This window comes from Talpa occidentalis, unplaced genomic scaffold (genome assembly GCF_014898055.3).
Source record: "Talpa occidentalis isolate TD23 unplaced genomic scaffold, MPIMG_talOcc4v2.1 talOcc4.9, whole genome shotgun sequence".
NCBI lineage: Eukaryota > Metazoa > Chordata > Mammalia > Eulipotyphla > Talpidae > Talpa > Talpa occidentalis.
Window position 1 is genome coordinate 70,680,717 of NW_023605305.1, and position 15,773 is coordinate 70,696,489.

At 43.0% G+C, this 15,773-nt stretch overlaps 1 protein-coding gene across 1 annotated transcript in view; it reads right to left on the reverse strand.

Moving 5' to 3' along the window:
- The window catches only part of COL23A1 (collagen type XXIII alpha 1 chain), a 395,499-nt gene that overhangs the window by 336,467 nt on the left and 43,259 nt on the right, over nt 1-15,773 (reverse strand). Inside the window, exon 2 of the mRNA XM_054690972.1 lies at nt 10,382-10,448. Within this exon, the coding sequence (XP_054546947.1) occupies nt 10,382-10,448 (67 nt within the window). The remainder of the gene's footprint in view (nt 1-10,381; nt 10,449-15,773) is intronic.

Genomic DNA, 15,773 nt, shown 5'->3' on the forward strand with positions numbered 1-15,773 from the left:
ATATTATACATAGAGAACCCCAAAAACTCCACAGAAAAGCTAATTCAACTCATCAATCAGTTCAGTAAAGTGGCAGGATACAAAATCAACACGCAAAAGTCAGTAGCCTTCCTATACACAAACAATAAATCTGAAGAAGAAGAAATCAAAAAAACCATCCCTTTCGTTATTGAAGCAAAAAAAATCAAATATTTGGGAATAAATCTAACAAAAGAGGTAAAGGACCTATACAAAGAAAACTATAAAACACTGTTAAAAGAAATAGAAGAAGACACAAAGAAATGGAGAGATATCCCCTGCTCATGGATTGGAAGAATAAACATTATTAAAATGGCCATCCTTCCAAAAGCAATATACAGATTCAATGCTATTCCAATCAAAATTTCAATGTCATTCTTCAAAGAAATAGAACAATTATTGATGAAATTCATATGGAATCACAAAAAACCCCGAATAGCCAAAGCTCTCCTGAAAAAAAAAGAAGGGAATGGAGGCATCACACTCCCAGACTTCAAACTATACTACAAAGCCATAATCATCAAAACTGCATGGTATTGGAACAAGAACAGACATACAGACCAATGGAATCGAATAGAAAATCCAGAGATAAACCCACAGATTTATGGTCAACTAATCTTCGACAAAGGAGCAAAGACTATGCATTGGAGCAAAGAAAGTTTGTTCAATAAATGGTGCTGGGAAAACTGGGTCGCTACATGCAAAAGAATGAAGCTTGACCACTACCTCACACCATACACAAAAATCAACTCAAAATGGATTAAAGAACTAGACATAAGACCTGAAACCATAAAATACATAGAAGGAAATATAGGCGAAACACTACGTGATTTGCACATCAAAGACATCTTTACAGACACATCACCCAAAGCAGTGATAGTGAAGGCGAAGATAAACAGCTGGGACTACATCAAATTAAAGAGCTTCTGCACAGCAAAAGAGACAATAACAAAAACAAAGAGAAACCCCACCAACTGGGAGAACATTTTTGCACCCAACACTAATGATAAAGGACTGATCACAAAATCTGCAAAGAGCTGATGAGACTCAACAACAACAAAGAAAATAATCCAGTCAAAAAATGGGCAGAAGAGCTAAAAAGAAACTTCTCTGAAGAGGAAATGCAAATGGCCAACAGGCATATGAAAAAATGTTCAACATCACTTGTCATCAGGGAAATGCAAATCAAAACTACCATGAGATACCATCTTACACCAGTGAGAATGGCACATATTAAAAAAACTAGCAACAACAAATGTTGGCGAGGGTGTGGAGAAAAAGGAACTCTTCTGCACTGTTGGTGGGAGTGCAAACTGGTCCAACCACTGTGGAAAGCTGTGTGGAGATTTCTGGACCTACTAAACATAGAGCTTCCATATGATCCAGCAATTCCACTCCTAGGTATTTACCCAAAGGACACAGAAACATCAATTCCAAAGAACACCTGCACCCCTATGTTTATAGCAGCACTGTTTACAATAGCTAAGCTTTGGAAACAGCCCAAATGCCCAAAAATAGATGACTGGATCAAGAAGATGTGGTACATATATACCATGGAATATTACACAGCATTCAAAAAAGATAAACACATGCAATTTGCAGCAACATGGATGGCGCTGGAAGGGATCATGCTCAGCGAAATAAGCCAAAAAGAAAAAGAAAAATACCGGATGGTCTCACTCATAGCAGGAATCTAGAAAACTTAAATAAGGGACCAGGAGAATGAATAACTATAAGAAAGTGAAAATCAAAATCAACAAAAAACTATGAACCAGAGACACTTTTAGGGGGGCAGGGGCGGGAGGGGAGGGATTGGGGTCAGAATGGGGGCTCTGCAATTGTATGGGGAATATAACAATAAAATTTATTATCTAATAAAAAAAAATAAAAAAATAAAAAGTCAGTGAAAAACAAAAAAAAAAACAAAAAAAAAAAAAAAAAGACCATCCTGGCCCAGAGCACCCTCTCAGTGGGTTTCTGTGACAGAACCAGATCCAGTCTATCTTCTGAGTTGTTTCTACAGTATTCCTCTTAAAGATAAGTTCTATTCAGACTCCTTCAACTGGTTGCTATGGAATACAGTCCACACCCCTCCCTAACTAACACTCTCCTAACATCCCATTACTGCCTTTCAACCAGTGTACCTCATCACACCTGGAACTACCCCCTTTGCCTCTACTCAGGACGCTGGTTTCATGGATTAAGTCTCCAACTCAGCTGGCAAAAATGCCAATCAGTCTTCAAAACCCTACCCAGATATTAAACTATTACCTCTCCCTGTCCAGGTCCTCTTAACCCTCCTCCTCTAAATTTCTGTACAACTTTTTCTTAGGACTCTTTTCTCAGTCTCAGTATATCAGGGTTCTTGGACCTGTGCCATCATCTTCCAATCACTGGCTCTGCATTACCTCTAACAGTTCTAGGCACTATTGCCCACAGAACAAGCATAAGAGAGGTCAGGGAGAGATGAATGAATGAGTAAATGAATGAATTAATTAATTTTGCAGACAAGTATGGCCAAAAAAATAAATCAGACAGATTATCTCCTTCTACTTTGTATAGTCTGATACAAACTGCCATTAATTACATTACTTAATTTTACCACAAACATTACATTACTTAATTTTACCAAGACAACTAGAACTAAAATTCTACAAATAATTCAAAAGGGCAACAGTTTCTGATTTTAAAGTACAAGAAGCCCCCCTTTTCACTAAGCTCTTTTCTGGGCCAACAAATACAGTAGACAAGCTGAATATGGTAACTTTTACCACTTCTATTCCACCCTGTAACATTTCCCATAAACTATGGATGAAATGTATCAGGTTCTGTATCATTTCCGCACTGCGCTCCATGCTCTTCTCTGTAAAGTTTCACTCCCCTGCTCAAACTTCCAAACATTTTCACAGAGCAGAAAATTTCTAACACTGATTAATCTGTTTATTAATTTCTGGAAAGTCATTCTACACTGCAAGCATAGTTCACATCCTTTGGAAACCACATGCAATGCCACTAGAACATTATGCAAGGAAACAAAAAAGGCATAAAAAGGAAATGAAAAGTATGACCAGTTTTCTGAAAAGTTAATAGTAATTTCCAGAGCCAGTAGAGCCCAGTTAGAAACCAGTGTGAACTGTGTGAAGGGGCAGAGGCTCCAAGCTTTGCACCAAGACTTCTGGATGCCATTAGTGCCTGACAAAAGCACCCAAGCTCAACCCAAGCCTTTCCAGTTTTCTAACTTGTGGACTCTGTTGCCAGCATTTTCTCACCCATTTCCCGAAAGAACATGCCAATAAAGACTGCCAAATCATTGTTCTTTCCCTCCGGAATATTCCCAGCCACTCACCAACTCTGAATCTCTTCTTTCTACCTCTCTGCCAGTGCAAGTGGGTATGGACTGGCTTGGAGTAATGGGTGAGTGAATGTAACCAGACTGTCAGGAAGGAAGCAGTACCAGGCCATGCTCTAAACTCTGTGTATTAACTTATTTAATCCTCCAACAATCCTAGGAAGTAGGAGCCATTAGAAACTCCATTTACTGATGAGAAACTGAGGGTCAGGGAGTCTCAGTACTCATCTGAGATCATGAAGTTGGGAAATGACAGAGACTGAATCAAGCAGTGTGGACCCAGAGTCCACATGTTTTATCACTGACCACAACACTTGTTGGATAAGTTTAGCAGAGAGAAAAGACTGCCCTTATGTGCTTAAAGTGAGACAAAACATGGTCAAACTAAACTCCATCTACAGTCCCCAGTTAAGGACTGCCTAGATGTGACAGGCCAGTTGTCCCTGGAGCAGGCCTAAAGGGGTCATCTACTATTTGAATCAGCCCATCTGTTACTGGAACCCAGCTGTCTCAGTGGTAGGAGCTGGGAAGAGCAGTGATATTTTCAACCTGCTGCTCTACCACAAGTCGGTTATGGCAGTTGCTCCTCAGAGCCCAGTAACTGCCTATCTGTCAGTTGTGGCGGTTGCTCCTCAGAGCCCTTTTATGTAAAGCCCACTTCCTAGATTGTGGAAAGAACCAATCAGGTGCTATAGGCTGATTGGTAAATGGTCCAATCAGCCACAGGATTGAAAAATGGTCCAATCAGACTTGTGGGTGGGGCACCCTGAAAGAGGATATAAGCCAGGGTTGAAGGGAGCTGAGGGAGAGACAAAGTCAGCCCCTGGAGAGAGTGAGGACACCAGCCCCCAGAGGAGAGAAGATGCCAGCACCAAAGAAAAGAAGACAGTTTCAGCCTCCAAAGAAAGAAAAGAAGCATCAGCAGCCAACCTCTGAGAAGGGAAGAGAAGCCAAGGGACTCTGCCACATACTGGGTCTTGGTCCTGTCTCTGACATTGTCTTAGAGGAGCACCAAAGGCCATGGGCCTGGAGTCTCAAAGAGCCATTTGTTGTTGGTATAACCCAACAACTCACAAGGAGCTGTTAACATTGGGTGTTTCTGCTGCTGCCTCTGAAGGACCAGTAGTGGCCATCACTACTGGCCACTGCTATCCAGCACTCCTGGTGACCGGTGGCGACCATCACTGACGCTATCTGGGTAAGGCAATCACCACTTGTGGATACCGTGAGCTCCTTGTTTCCCCTGTTTGTAAAATAAACCCCATGGTTATTGTTCTTGGAGTCCAGGGTCTCTTGCAATTGTGTGCGCGGGTGAGAACCCACAGTGACCTATCTTCTTCTTATCAGGCACTGTCCTTTGTTAGTCTATGGCTCTTGGTTTTGGCTTTTGGCCTTTTGGGGCTTTCTGGTGGCTCTCTTGTCTCAGAGCCTGGGCAGGTGGGTGGCAGTTCCATCCTTTTACCCGGCCTCCTGCCCTGTTGCCCTTTCTTTGCCCCTGTTTCAGTATCTACATTCATTCTCTCTTCTTCTGAGACAGGCACCCTAATTTTCCTTGGGATAACCATTCTTTACCATTCTTAACCCACCTGGTTCTGGTAGCATCAATCCTCCCTGAGTCCCAAGGTCACATGACCCAGACCTGGCCAATCAGGTCAGGTTTGGTCATGGCCAATCATGATCCAGACCTGGCACAATCTGAGAACACAGGATGGAAACTCAACAACAGCAGAAAATACAAAGTGATTAAAAAATGGGCAGAAGGTCTAAACAGACATTTCACCATTGTCCAGGCAAGGGCACCTGCCCCAAGCCAGACAAATCTCCAATTGGAATATATTAGGACCCCACTCCAAGAGCCTTGTTTTATCTTAATTACCTCTTTAGAGACCCTATCTTCAAGTTCAGTCACATTCTGAGGTACTGAAGGTAAGGACTTCAACGTAAAAACTGGGGTAAAGGAGACACAGTTCAGCCCATAACACTCCCCGGGACTTTTCCTGAGGTTGCTGAGAAGGCATGACCCATCACTGGAGATGCTGGTGGCCACATTACCAGCTCAAGGAGAGAAGGTCTCAGATTACGCAGACAAGAGCTGAGAGATGGACAGAGAGCCTCTGAGCCCAGTCAGACCTGATTCCAACTCTACCCCAGACCTTTCCATTTCCAGTTACATGTGCTAGTAACTTTCCTTTTTGTGCTTTATTAATATAGCTAAAAGAGTGAACACAAGGACTTTTCACACCAGATGGCCCACATCTCAGGACATACAGCACGGGACCACACAGTGACTGCTCAAGTGGCAGAGTCAAGTTCAAATCCTGGCCTCGGGGTTCTTGAGTCCCTCAGGACCGTCTGACTAATGAGTTGTTGGTACAGTGAGGGCCGTATTGTGCTGGCATCTCCAAGAGTGCAGGCTTTGGGGCCAAGCCCTGTCAGAGTTCTTCCTGCAACATTCTAGAATTACTAGTCTGTGGTCAACCTCGCCCAATAGATCGAGAGTTCCCGTCTTTCCAGCCCAGTGGTCACAGGCTCTGCAGCAGTGTCTGGATCAGAGAGGTTTCAGCACAAAGCACAAGAAGGCAGAGAGCTGACCAAGGTAGCAGGCCTCCTTCCCTCTGACGCTGCCCTAAAGCATGCTCTGAGAACACAGGATGGAAACTCAACAACAACAAAAAATACAATGTGATTAAAAAATGGGCAGAAGATCTAAACAGACACTTCACAAGACACACAGATGGCCAACAGACACATGAAAACATGTTCATCGTCACTTGGTATTAGGGAAATACAAATCAAAACCAGAATGAGAGCTCACCTCTTACCTGTTTCAACAAAACCCAAGAAACCACAAGTGTTGGCAAGGATATGGAGAAAAGAAAACGCCTGTATACTGCTGGTAGGAATGAGAATCAGTGCAGCCAAGGTATGGAAACAGCTTAAGTGACTACCAACAGACCAGTGGCTAAAGAAGATGTGGTCTACATACACAATGGCATACTACTCAGTTGCAAAACCAAAAAAAGGTGACATCTTGCCTTTTGTGACAACATGGATGGACCTAAAAGAACTGTGCTAACAGATCATTCACTCAGGAGAAAAGACAAGCAATGTATGATTTCACTCATACAGATATAGAAGATAAAGAAAACAAATGAAAAAACAAAACAAAACTAAAAACAAACCCTTAGATTCTGACAACAAAATGGTGGTTACCAGAAGGGGGGCGAGAGGTGAGAAGAACAGGTAGGGGGTCAACTGTATGGATGGTACTAGATGCTTGGTGGTGATCATGATGTAATATATAAAAATCTGGAAATGTAAAGCTGTACATGTGATGCCTATAGAAAGGGGGAGGGGTAGAATAAAGAGGATAGTAAACAAGGTAAAAGATGTCCTTTGGAGGGGTAGGCTGGCTACCTCACAGGATACTCCAACAGCTTGACAGTATTCCTATATCACCCCCAAAACGAGGAGGCGCACCTGCTCTCTGGCACACAGGCTGATTCAATCCATCTCAAAGGCAAACAAACAAACAAACAAAAGTCACATAAGGACAATATAAGATACCATTTGTGTAAAACAAGAGGGGAGTTGCTTCCTGAAATGTATTCAAACTGCCTCCAGACGGGGCTGTCTGATAACATAGCCACAAGTGGTGATTTAAAATTAAATACAAATGTAAAACCTAGTTCCTCAGTCACACAGCCACACAAGGGCTCCTCAGCCATAGCAGCTGGTAGTGGCAGCACTATTAGCATAGACAACGAACATTTTCATCATCACAGAACGTTCTATCAACCAGCATACTCTAGAAAGACATTGGCAAACTAGGAAAGGCGCCCTCTGGAAGGGGGAACAGAAGAAGGGCAAGAATTTATTTTTTATGTGTAATATATAGCACTTAAATTTTTTTCTATCACATCATACATTATTTCCAATTCAAAAACAAACATTTGTAAACTGTGAACAGTAACCTGAGAACAGAGGAATATGGATTAGCTGCATGTGTGGGAAGCCCATATTAGCACTGGAGAACAGATATCTTTTGGGGGGCAGGTATGTGAGGAAGCCTCAGACAGCAACCCCGAACATCTGAGTCACCCTTTGTGGCACAGGCAACTCCTATGTCCCCCATATTTCCAGAGTCTCAACAACCTTCTAAGAGGTCCTTGGAGTTATGTTCTCATTTGCTTTGGACTCTTGAGGCTGCTGCAACAAACTCCCACAAAGGTAACCTTACAGTGACAGAAATTTATTCTCTCTATTCTGGAGAGTCTAGTTGCAAAATATAGTTGCCAGTAGGGCTGGTTCCTTCTGGAGGCTGTGAGGGATTATCCAGTTCATGCCCCCCTCCTGCTTCTGGTGGCTACTCGCAATCTGGCGTTCCTGGGTTTGTGGACATGTCATTCTGATCTTTCCCTCTATCTTCCCTGGTGGGTCTTTTCTAAGGACACTCATCATTGGGTTTAGGACCCATTCTAAATCCTGGGTTATCTCATCTTGAGATCCTTAATTATACCTGCAAAAGATCTTGCTTCCAAAAGATCTTGTTTACAAACATGGAGGTGAGGGCAGTCAGAACTGGGACACAATTCAACCTACTATACCATTTTATAGACAAGAGGTGCAAGGATGAGGTTCCCTCACTCACCTGTAAACTGAGGTTACAGTGATAGCTTAAGTAACAGACCTGCCAGTCTTGCTCTCCTGATTGGGGCAAAAGAAGAATCTTGACCTTCCAGTTCAAAGCCCACCCTCCTTTGAGTACCTAGCTCCCATTGAGTACCCATTTCACAATGGGTGACATGTACAGAAGTCTCCCCTTTTCAGGCTTCACTTTTCTCTCTGCTGTACCCTAGGATCTAACAAAAGATTACACTGTCCCCTAGACATGGGAAGAACCGGGCTAGGGGGATCTGAAGGTATTCAATCAGACAGGGATCCAAGCTACATAGGGTGGTCTGTGTGTACAGAATCCAAAAGTCTGCAGGGAAGATCAGAACTGGGAAGAAGGAATGAATCAAGGCTTCTCATGTTGGAGGCAAAGGCATCTGTCCTTTTTATGATAAGGGAGAATGTGCCAGACAAGAGGGTTTTTATCACCAAAGGGCTCTGGTCCACAGGGTTGGAGAGATTTCTCCAGCTCCAGGTGACAGGAGAGAAAAGCCTGTGGGTACAGATGTGTGTTGGGGCCTGGCAGAAGCCATCCTGCTGCACCCCTGGTCACAACTGCAGGGATAGCCTGATGGTTGACACAAGCCCTTCAGACAACAACACTGCACTTGATTGCTGGGCACCCCCAGAGAACAGGGCAGATCACTGCCTTCTTGTTAAGGGTTCTGGGAGTTTTACCAGTCTTTCTGCCTCCATTGTCTTCTCTGAAACACTCTTGATACCTCTCTCAGAGGTTCAGGACCCCCAGGGGAAGGTAGGCACAGGACTGTCTCCAGTTCCTGGACCTTGACCTGTACTTCCTCCATGCCCTCAAAAAATCCTACAGAGTGTACCCCAACATTATTATTATTTATTGTTAAAGTTCCTCATACTTAGTAGGTGGTAGAACAAGACTTGGACCTGGTTCAGAATAATTCAGGAGCTCCATGCCACCTCACCTCACTTCCCATGTATCATCGATTTGGAGACTTTGAAATGTTCGGTCAGCAAACCTACAGTAAGAAACCCATTTCATCTCACTATGTAGATCACACTACAAATATAAATAGCCTAAACAAAAACTTTATGCCAATATTTTTTATTCTAATCTATGCTAATTCGAAATTTCAAAATGCTCTGCAACCCACTGAACAGATTTCCAATCTCATGAATGCATGGTGACCCCTGGCTTAAAAAACACTTTATCTACATAACTCACACAAATTACATCCACACAACACTCAGTAGGGGAAATTATTCTCGCTTCATACATTTTGCAGATAATCCAAAATTTCACTTGTGGGTCAGAAGATTTTCCCCCACTGAATGGAAATTTCTGATTTGCTAATCTGTTGATGATGTCATTACTTGTCATGTCCTTGTTCCTCCTATTAAAACCTTGGAAAGGCTCACTCAAGCTTGACCATAAAATTCTCTCCCACTGGCCATTCACAGACTGAATTTTCACATGAGGTGCACCTTTGCAGAAAATCTTTGTTAGGCACCTCCTAGCACTGAGATGTTCATTCTCAGTGAGCTTGGTTTCTGAACCAGCTGAAATGTATTGGGATATGCCGAACAAATTGGCTAGTGGAAGCCAGGACAGAGCCACTGGGTTCGGCTCTGGTTTCCTCTCACCCTGTCTGCCATAGTGGGACGTCTGAGAAGTTTTACAGCCTTCCACTCATTCACTGGTATGACATACCATTCTATCCAAACATCAGTTTAACTTGGGAAATACCAGGGCTGAGGCAGCACACCTGTATTCTCAACCATGGTCTGTGCACATGAGGACAACTGTTAGACCTGAAGCACATGGATTAGGAAGCAACATGTCCTGGTTCACGGTCATCCCATCTATACCACCAACACCCAGAGACACACAATTATTTGAAAAATTCAGATCATGTTTCTTTCATCCTTTCTCTCCCTCCACCAAAAGAAATAAAAACAACAACAGCAAACTATATCAGCACATTATTTATCTCTCGCACCATGTTTGAAATAGAGCTAGGGTGACAATGACAACATTAATGTTGCGAGCACCCATCCACCCCTCTTTTCCGGTCTTTAGAATGAGATGGCTGCTATTTCCCGAGGATCTAAACCTTTATTATAAGTCATTGTAGCTCCTCACCAATACTACCATCCTCACCAAACCAAGTCAGTGAGTTAGTTTTGCTGGAATCTTTGACTAATAAGCTTGCCAGGGAATATGTAAGAGGAGAGGCTGAGGAAAGTCGACAAGGCGCCAATAGCTGGAAACCTAGGCGATCCTCTTCACCAGGTCATCGGCAGTTTTGAGCAGACAGGTGAGAGAAGGTCAGGCCTATAGTTGTCAAGCATCCAATGTCCACTTACCTGGGGGGCAGACGCACTCAGCTGGTGCTTCTCGAACTGTCCGCAGTTTGACGAGTCCATCTAACTTCTGAACCAGGAAGAAGAAAACAAAAAATGAAGATGAGTTTGACAGCAGAGAGAGGTAAAAGTGGATAAATCAGCAAAAACTAATATATGGAAAAGATCTACAATGGTGGTGGTGGTTTCGAGAACATTTTTTTAAAGATTTATTTATTTATTTATTTATTTATTTATTTATTTATTTATTTATTTATTTATACAAGCACCAGGTACAGTCAGAAGCGCGGAAGGGTGAGAGAATTCACCAGAGCCAGAGTGGGGAGCAGAACAGGCAGAAGGACCGAAGTACACTGCTGAGGGGAGCAGCGGGCGGCAGGAGAGGTCTGTGCACTATGTGGGTCCCTTGCCCATCGCCCGGGGATTGAACTGGCGCTGCAGAGGCTGCGAGCAGCTTTGCAACCCAGCGCTCAATCGCTGCGCCACCAGGGGAGGCCCTTCGAGAACATTTTTTAAAGGGTCATTAAGTTCTACAAGCAGTTTTAGAGAGAAAATTAAACATTGAGTAATTAATTACTTGGGAGTACCTGAAAAGAAGGTGGCAGGTGTCTGCGGGGTTGTAACACTTTCAAACACAAATCTAGAAGAGTCAAAGGGCCTGCGTGGCCACCCTCACTCGGAAGAAGACAGGGCAGAGGGCAGCTCACCCCCCATTCGAACCCCGGAAGTCCCACGGCACCCTGGTTGCGGCCTCTCCCTGATTGCCTCATACTGCAAGAGCCCAGGACTCAATCACCCTGATATTTTCCTTTCATCTTCCCAATGGGGACCCTTGACCTAGGAATTTTGGTTCAAGTACAGATTGACAATAATCTCTGCACATGCCCAGCCCTGTGCTGAATTTGGGTGAAAGGGAAAATAATTACCACAGAAATAGAGTCCAAAGTCACAGAGCTGATGAGCATAATCCATGGTACAGCTCTGGTACAACCATCACCTGACTTGACCCTCAGGGTAACCTCTAGGCCCCCAATTACTGTGCCTGCATCACAGATAGAGAACATAAGCTTGAAAAGGGGGAAGAAACTGACTCCAAATCTCAAATCTAGGTTCAGTGGAGTGAAGTGATTGGCTCATAATTACCAAACTAGCCAAGACTTGAATCCTGACAAGAATATACATTTAATCTTTCTCTAAAAAACAAAAACCCTTACTTAGAAGCAAAACAAAGCAAACTCTGAGTGTGCTAACTTGAGTGAAAAATGCAATAGTATCACCGGAAGTGGTACTTCTGTTTCAAATATTAAAAATATTTCTAAAGCACAGCTTTAGAGGAACAAGAGCACCCCTCCACCACCCCCAACTTGACCCCTGGACCACCAAGCTGGAATTCTCACAGAAGACAGGCCTGCAGCCAAGCCCTTTCTGCCCTTGGCTAAAGCAGCACAGGATCCGGAGTCTGAGACCAAAGGAAGGAGAAGGGGGAGGAGAGGAGAGAACAAGGGTAGCTCAGGTCACCTGCAAAGCACTTCAACTTCTACCCCAATCTCATCTTGTAGATCAGCAACCAGCAACAGATAGAATTAAGGCCAAGTTTTGAGAGAAGGTGCAGATGTGCAGTGCTAAAGGTGGTAAAAGAAGTACCATTGTTAGGGGGAAAAGGATGTCCTGAGCTAATTCCATACAGGCTTTGTGGACTCTACCCCTACTCCAGACCAAAGCCATCAGGATATTGGGAAAAACAAATCCCATCATCACCAAAGCGAAGGTTGCTGGGACCTGAGGGTGGAGTTAAGCAGCCAGGTTTGGTATAAAACCAGACATATGGGTCTTGCACATTTTTTGACTTCATGGCTCTTGGCTCGCGGCCAGCTCTCAGAGTGCCATTGGGTTTCCAGGTTGGCGGAAGGGGCAGGATGCATTTAAGACTTTATCTCCCTCTTTTCTCCCTGAGTTGTACATTTCCTCATTTTCCCTTCCCTTGTAAATAAACCTTTTATTAACCTTTTGTGTGTGCCTGCAGAGGAGTATTAATAAGTCCCTTATAAGCGAGCAGGTGAGGACCCACAGCCAGGCAACCTGTTTCATATCAGGGCTGCCCTGTAACACCATGACACACTGAGGGCATAAGGGTGCTGATGCCTTTGGGTGCACGGACTTCATCTTCACTGCACTTCTCCAGCCCCATGAGGTCTTGACTTGCCCAAGAGATAGAGAACTGGCTAGACCAGCCTCTCATCACCCAGCTGGACCTCCATCTGCCTGACTCCTCAGGTCTGCAGTGCACTCCTTAGAGCTCCCACCTGGCTCAGAGCTTCCCACCTAGTCTAGAGTGAAGCTTTGAGCAGCACAGGCTGGTGCCACCTGCAGCTGCTACAGGTCCCCACTAGCTGGATGACACCAACTCCACAAGACAGCAGCAGACACCACTCCCAGCTGGCTAGCCTTGTGTATCTTTTACCCTTCAGGGAGAGGGGTACATCAGGATCCCCAATCAGCCTGCTTTAATAAGGTTCTGCCATCTGCTGTATCAAGACAAAACATACTCTTGTGTGTAACACTTTTAATGGAAAGGAACTTTAATATAATTAGTATGCAAGGAACTTTAATATAATTAGTGTGCAATAATAAATTAGTGTGCAATAATAAAATCAATGTGCAATAAGGAAGAAAAGGGAAAGAAACAGATGAAATAGTTTTTACATGAAACACCCAAAAGTTACCCATTCCCTTGTGGGTAAATGCCCAGCCAAACAGGGCTGGCTCAAACCAGGGCTGCTGAGGCCTAGAGCATAACAGCCAAGCCCACCCTCGCTGAACCAGAATGCTGCAAAAACTGCCTGCAGATGCAGGCATGAGTGGGACCTGGGCACTCACCATTGTATTTGCAGATACTACTACAGATTTCAAAATTTACTTGGAAAAAGAATTCAGTCTTCTAGTTTAGGCCAGTCAATTTGTGAGATGCTTTCATCTGTTTTTATCATTGCTAGACAGGTTGGAAGCAACACTAATTTCCTTTTTTTAACAAAAGCATTGAATGCTAAAAAGCAATCTCTTTTAACAACTGCTATCACATCTGGGCCACTGTCCTAAAAAGGGAGGGAGTTTATCAAATACTGATAGGAAACACAATTACTTCTGAGCTACTCTTATCTTAAAATAAAAGCTAAATAGTCAACTATTGATGAGAAGGGAAAAAACTTACTGTTAATGCTAGTAAATCAGATCATAAATTACTGAGACAGAGTTTTTGTTTTGTCATTCATCCTAACTCCTTTTATGCATTTGTTTTTCTAGATTAGGTGGTGAATCTGCAGGGGTTTATCTCCCAATCCTCTATCCTCCCCCACCATCAGACCCCTAAACTCTCTGGGTTTGTGACATCAATACTATGAACACCAAGTGAAATGTTGGAATTGGAAACCCAATCCCACAATCTTTATTTCCATGCTTTTTTTTTTAATTCTAAGAAAATAATTTTCTACGTCAGGTTTGTAAAAATGACTTAAATGCCTTAATTTTTTACTTTCAATTATCTGGCAGCACCCCTCACATCTGCAAACAATATGGCCCTGGTCTTACATATGCAAACAAGTCCTGACTCCAAAAATGAATAAAGGATGCAACTCTGGGAGGGAGACTTTGGGAGTTGAAAGGTTCAGCATGGTAAAGAAGAGCCAAGCCAAGCTTTCTCAAAAGCAGGGAGAGTGTTCCTTCCAGAAGTACTGAGGAGGAGAACTTGAAATTTGGAGGGAGGGGGTGACAAAAACCAAGGGAAAACTAACCAGAGAAAATCATGGTTTTCAAAAAAGCTTTATATGGTTAGATGATAAATTTATTAATGGTCTACTGGGGCATTAATCTCAAACACTTTATCAAATGTTTGAACAGTTGTGTTTTAAAAGTATATAGATTAACATGTAAAAATGATTTATCCTGTAAAATGCTACAAATTAAAACCACAATTGTAATGGTGCTGGGAAAACTGGGTTGCTACATGCAAAAGAATGAAGCTTGACCACTACCTCACACCATACACAAAAATCAACTCAAAATGGGTTAAAGAACTAGACATAAGACCTGAAACCATAAAATACATAGAAGGAAATATAGGCGAAACACTACGTGATTTGCATATCAAAGACATCTTTACAGACACATCACCCAAAGCAGTGATAGTGAAGGCAAAGATCAACAGCTGGGACTACATCAAATTAAAGAGCTTCTGCACAGCAAAAGAGACAATAACAAAAACAAAGAGAAACCCCACCAACTGGGAGAACATTTTTGCACACAACACTAATGATAAAGGACTGATCACAAAAATCTGCAAAGAGCTGATGAGACTCAACAACAACAAAGAAAATAATCCAGTCAAAAAATGGGCAGAAGAGCTAAAAAGAAACTTCTCTGAAGAGGAAATGCAAATGGCCAACAGGCATATGAAAAAATGTTCAACATCACTTGTCATCAGGGAAATGCAAATCAAAACTACCATGAGATACCATCTTACACCAGTGAGAATGGCACATATTAAAAAAACTAGCAACAGCAAATGTTGGCGAGGTTGTGGAGAAAAAGGAACTCTTCTACACTGTTGGTGGGAGTGCAAACTGGTCCAACCACTTTGGAGAGCTGCGTGGAGATTTCTGGACCTACTAAACATAGAGCTTCCATAGGATCCAGCAATTCCACTCCTAGGTATTTACCCAAAGGACACAGAAACATCAATTCCAAAGAACACCTGCACCCCTATGTTTATAGCAGCACTGTTTACAATAGCTAAGCTTTGGAAACAGCCCAAATGCCCAAAAATAGATGGCTGGATCAAGAAGATGTGGTACATATATACCATGGAATATTACTCAGCATTCAAAAAAGATAAATACATGCAATTTGCAGCAACATGGATGGCGCTGGAAGGGATCATGCTCAGCGAAATAAGCCAAAAAGAAAAAGAAAAATACCGGATGGTCTCACTCATAGCAGGAATCTAGAATACTTAAATAAGGGACCAGGAAAATGAATAACTATAAGAAAGTGAAAATCAAAATCAACAAAAAACTATGAACCAGAGACACTTTTTGGGGGGTTGGGGGCGGGAGGGAGGGATTGGGTCAGAATGGGGGGTTTGCAATTGTATGGGGGAATATAAAAATAAAATTTATTATTTAAAAAAAAATAAAAAATAAAACCACAATTGTAACAGGTTGGTACCCAGGAAGAGGAGAGGTTCCAGGTTTCCTGCCCCATCCAAAAGGAGGGTGGAGCTGAGCAGGGAGGAGAAGAGGCTGCAGAGGAGACTGAGGAAGGAAGGAAGCAGGATGGAGCCAGAAGGAGACCTGGAGGATGCACATGGAACTGAGAGACACGTGAAGAAACTATACTTGCC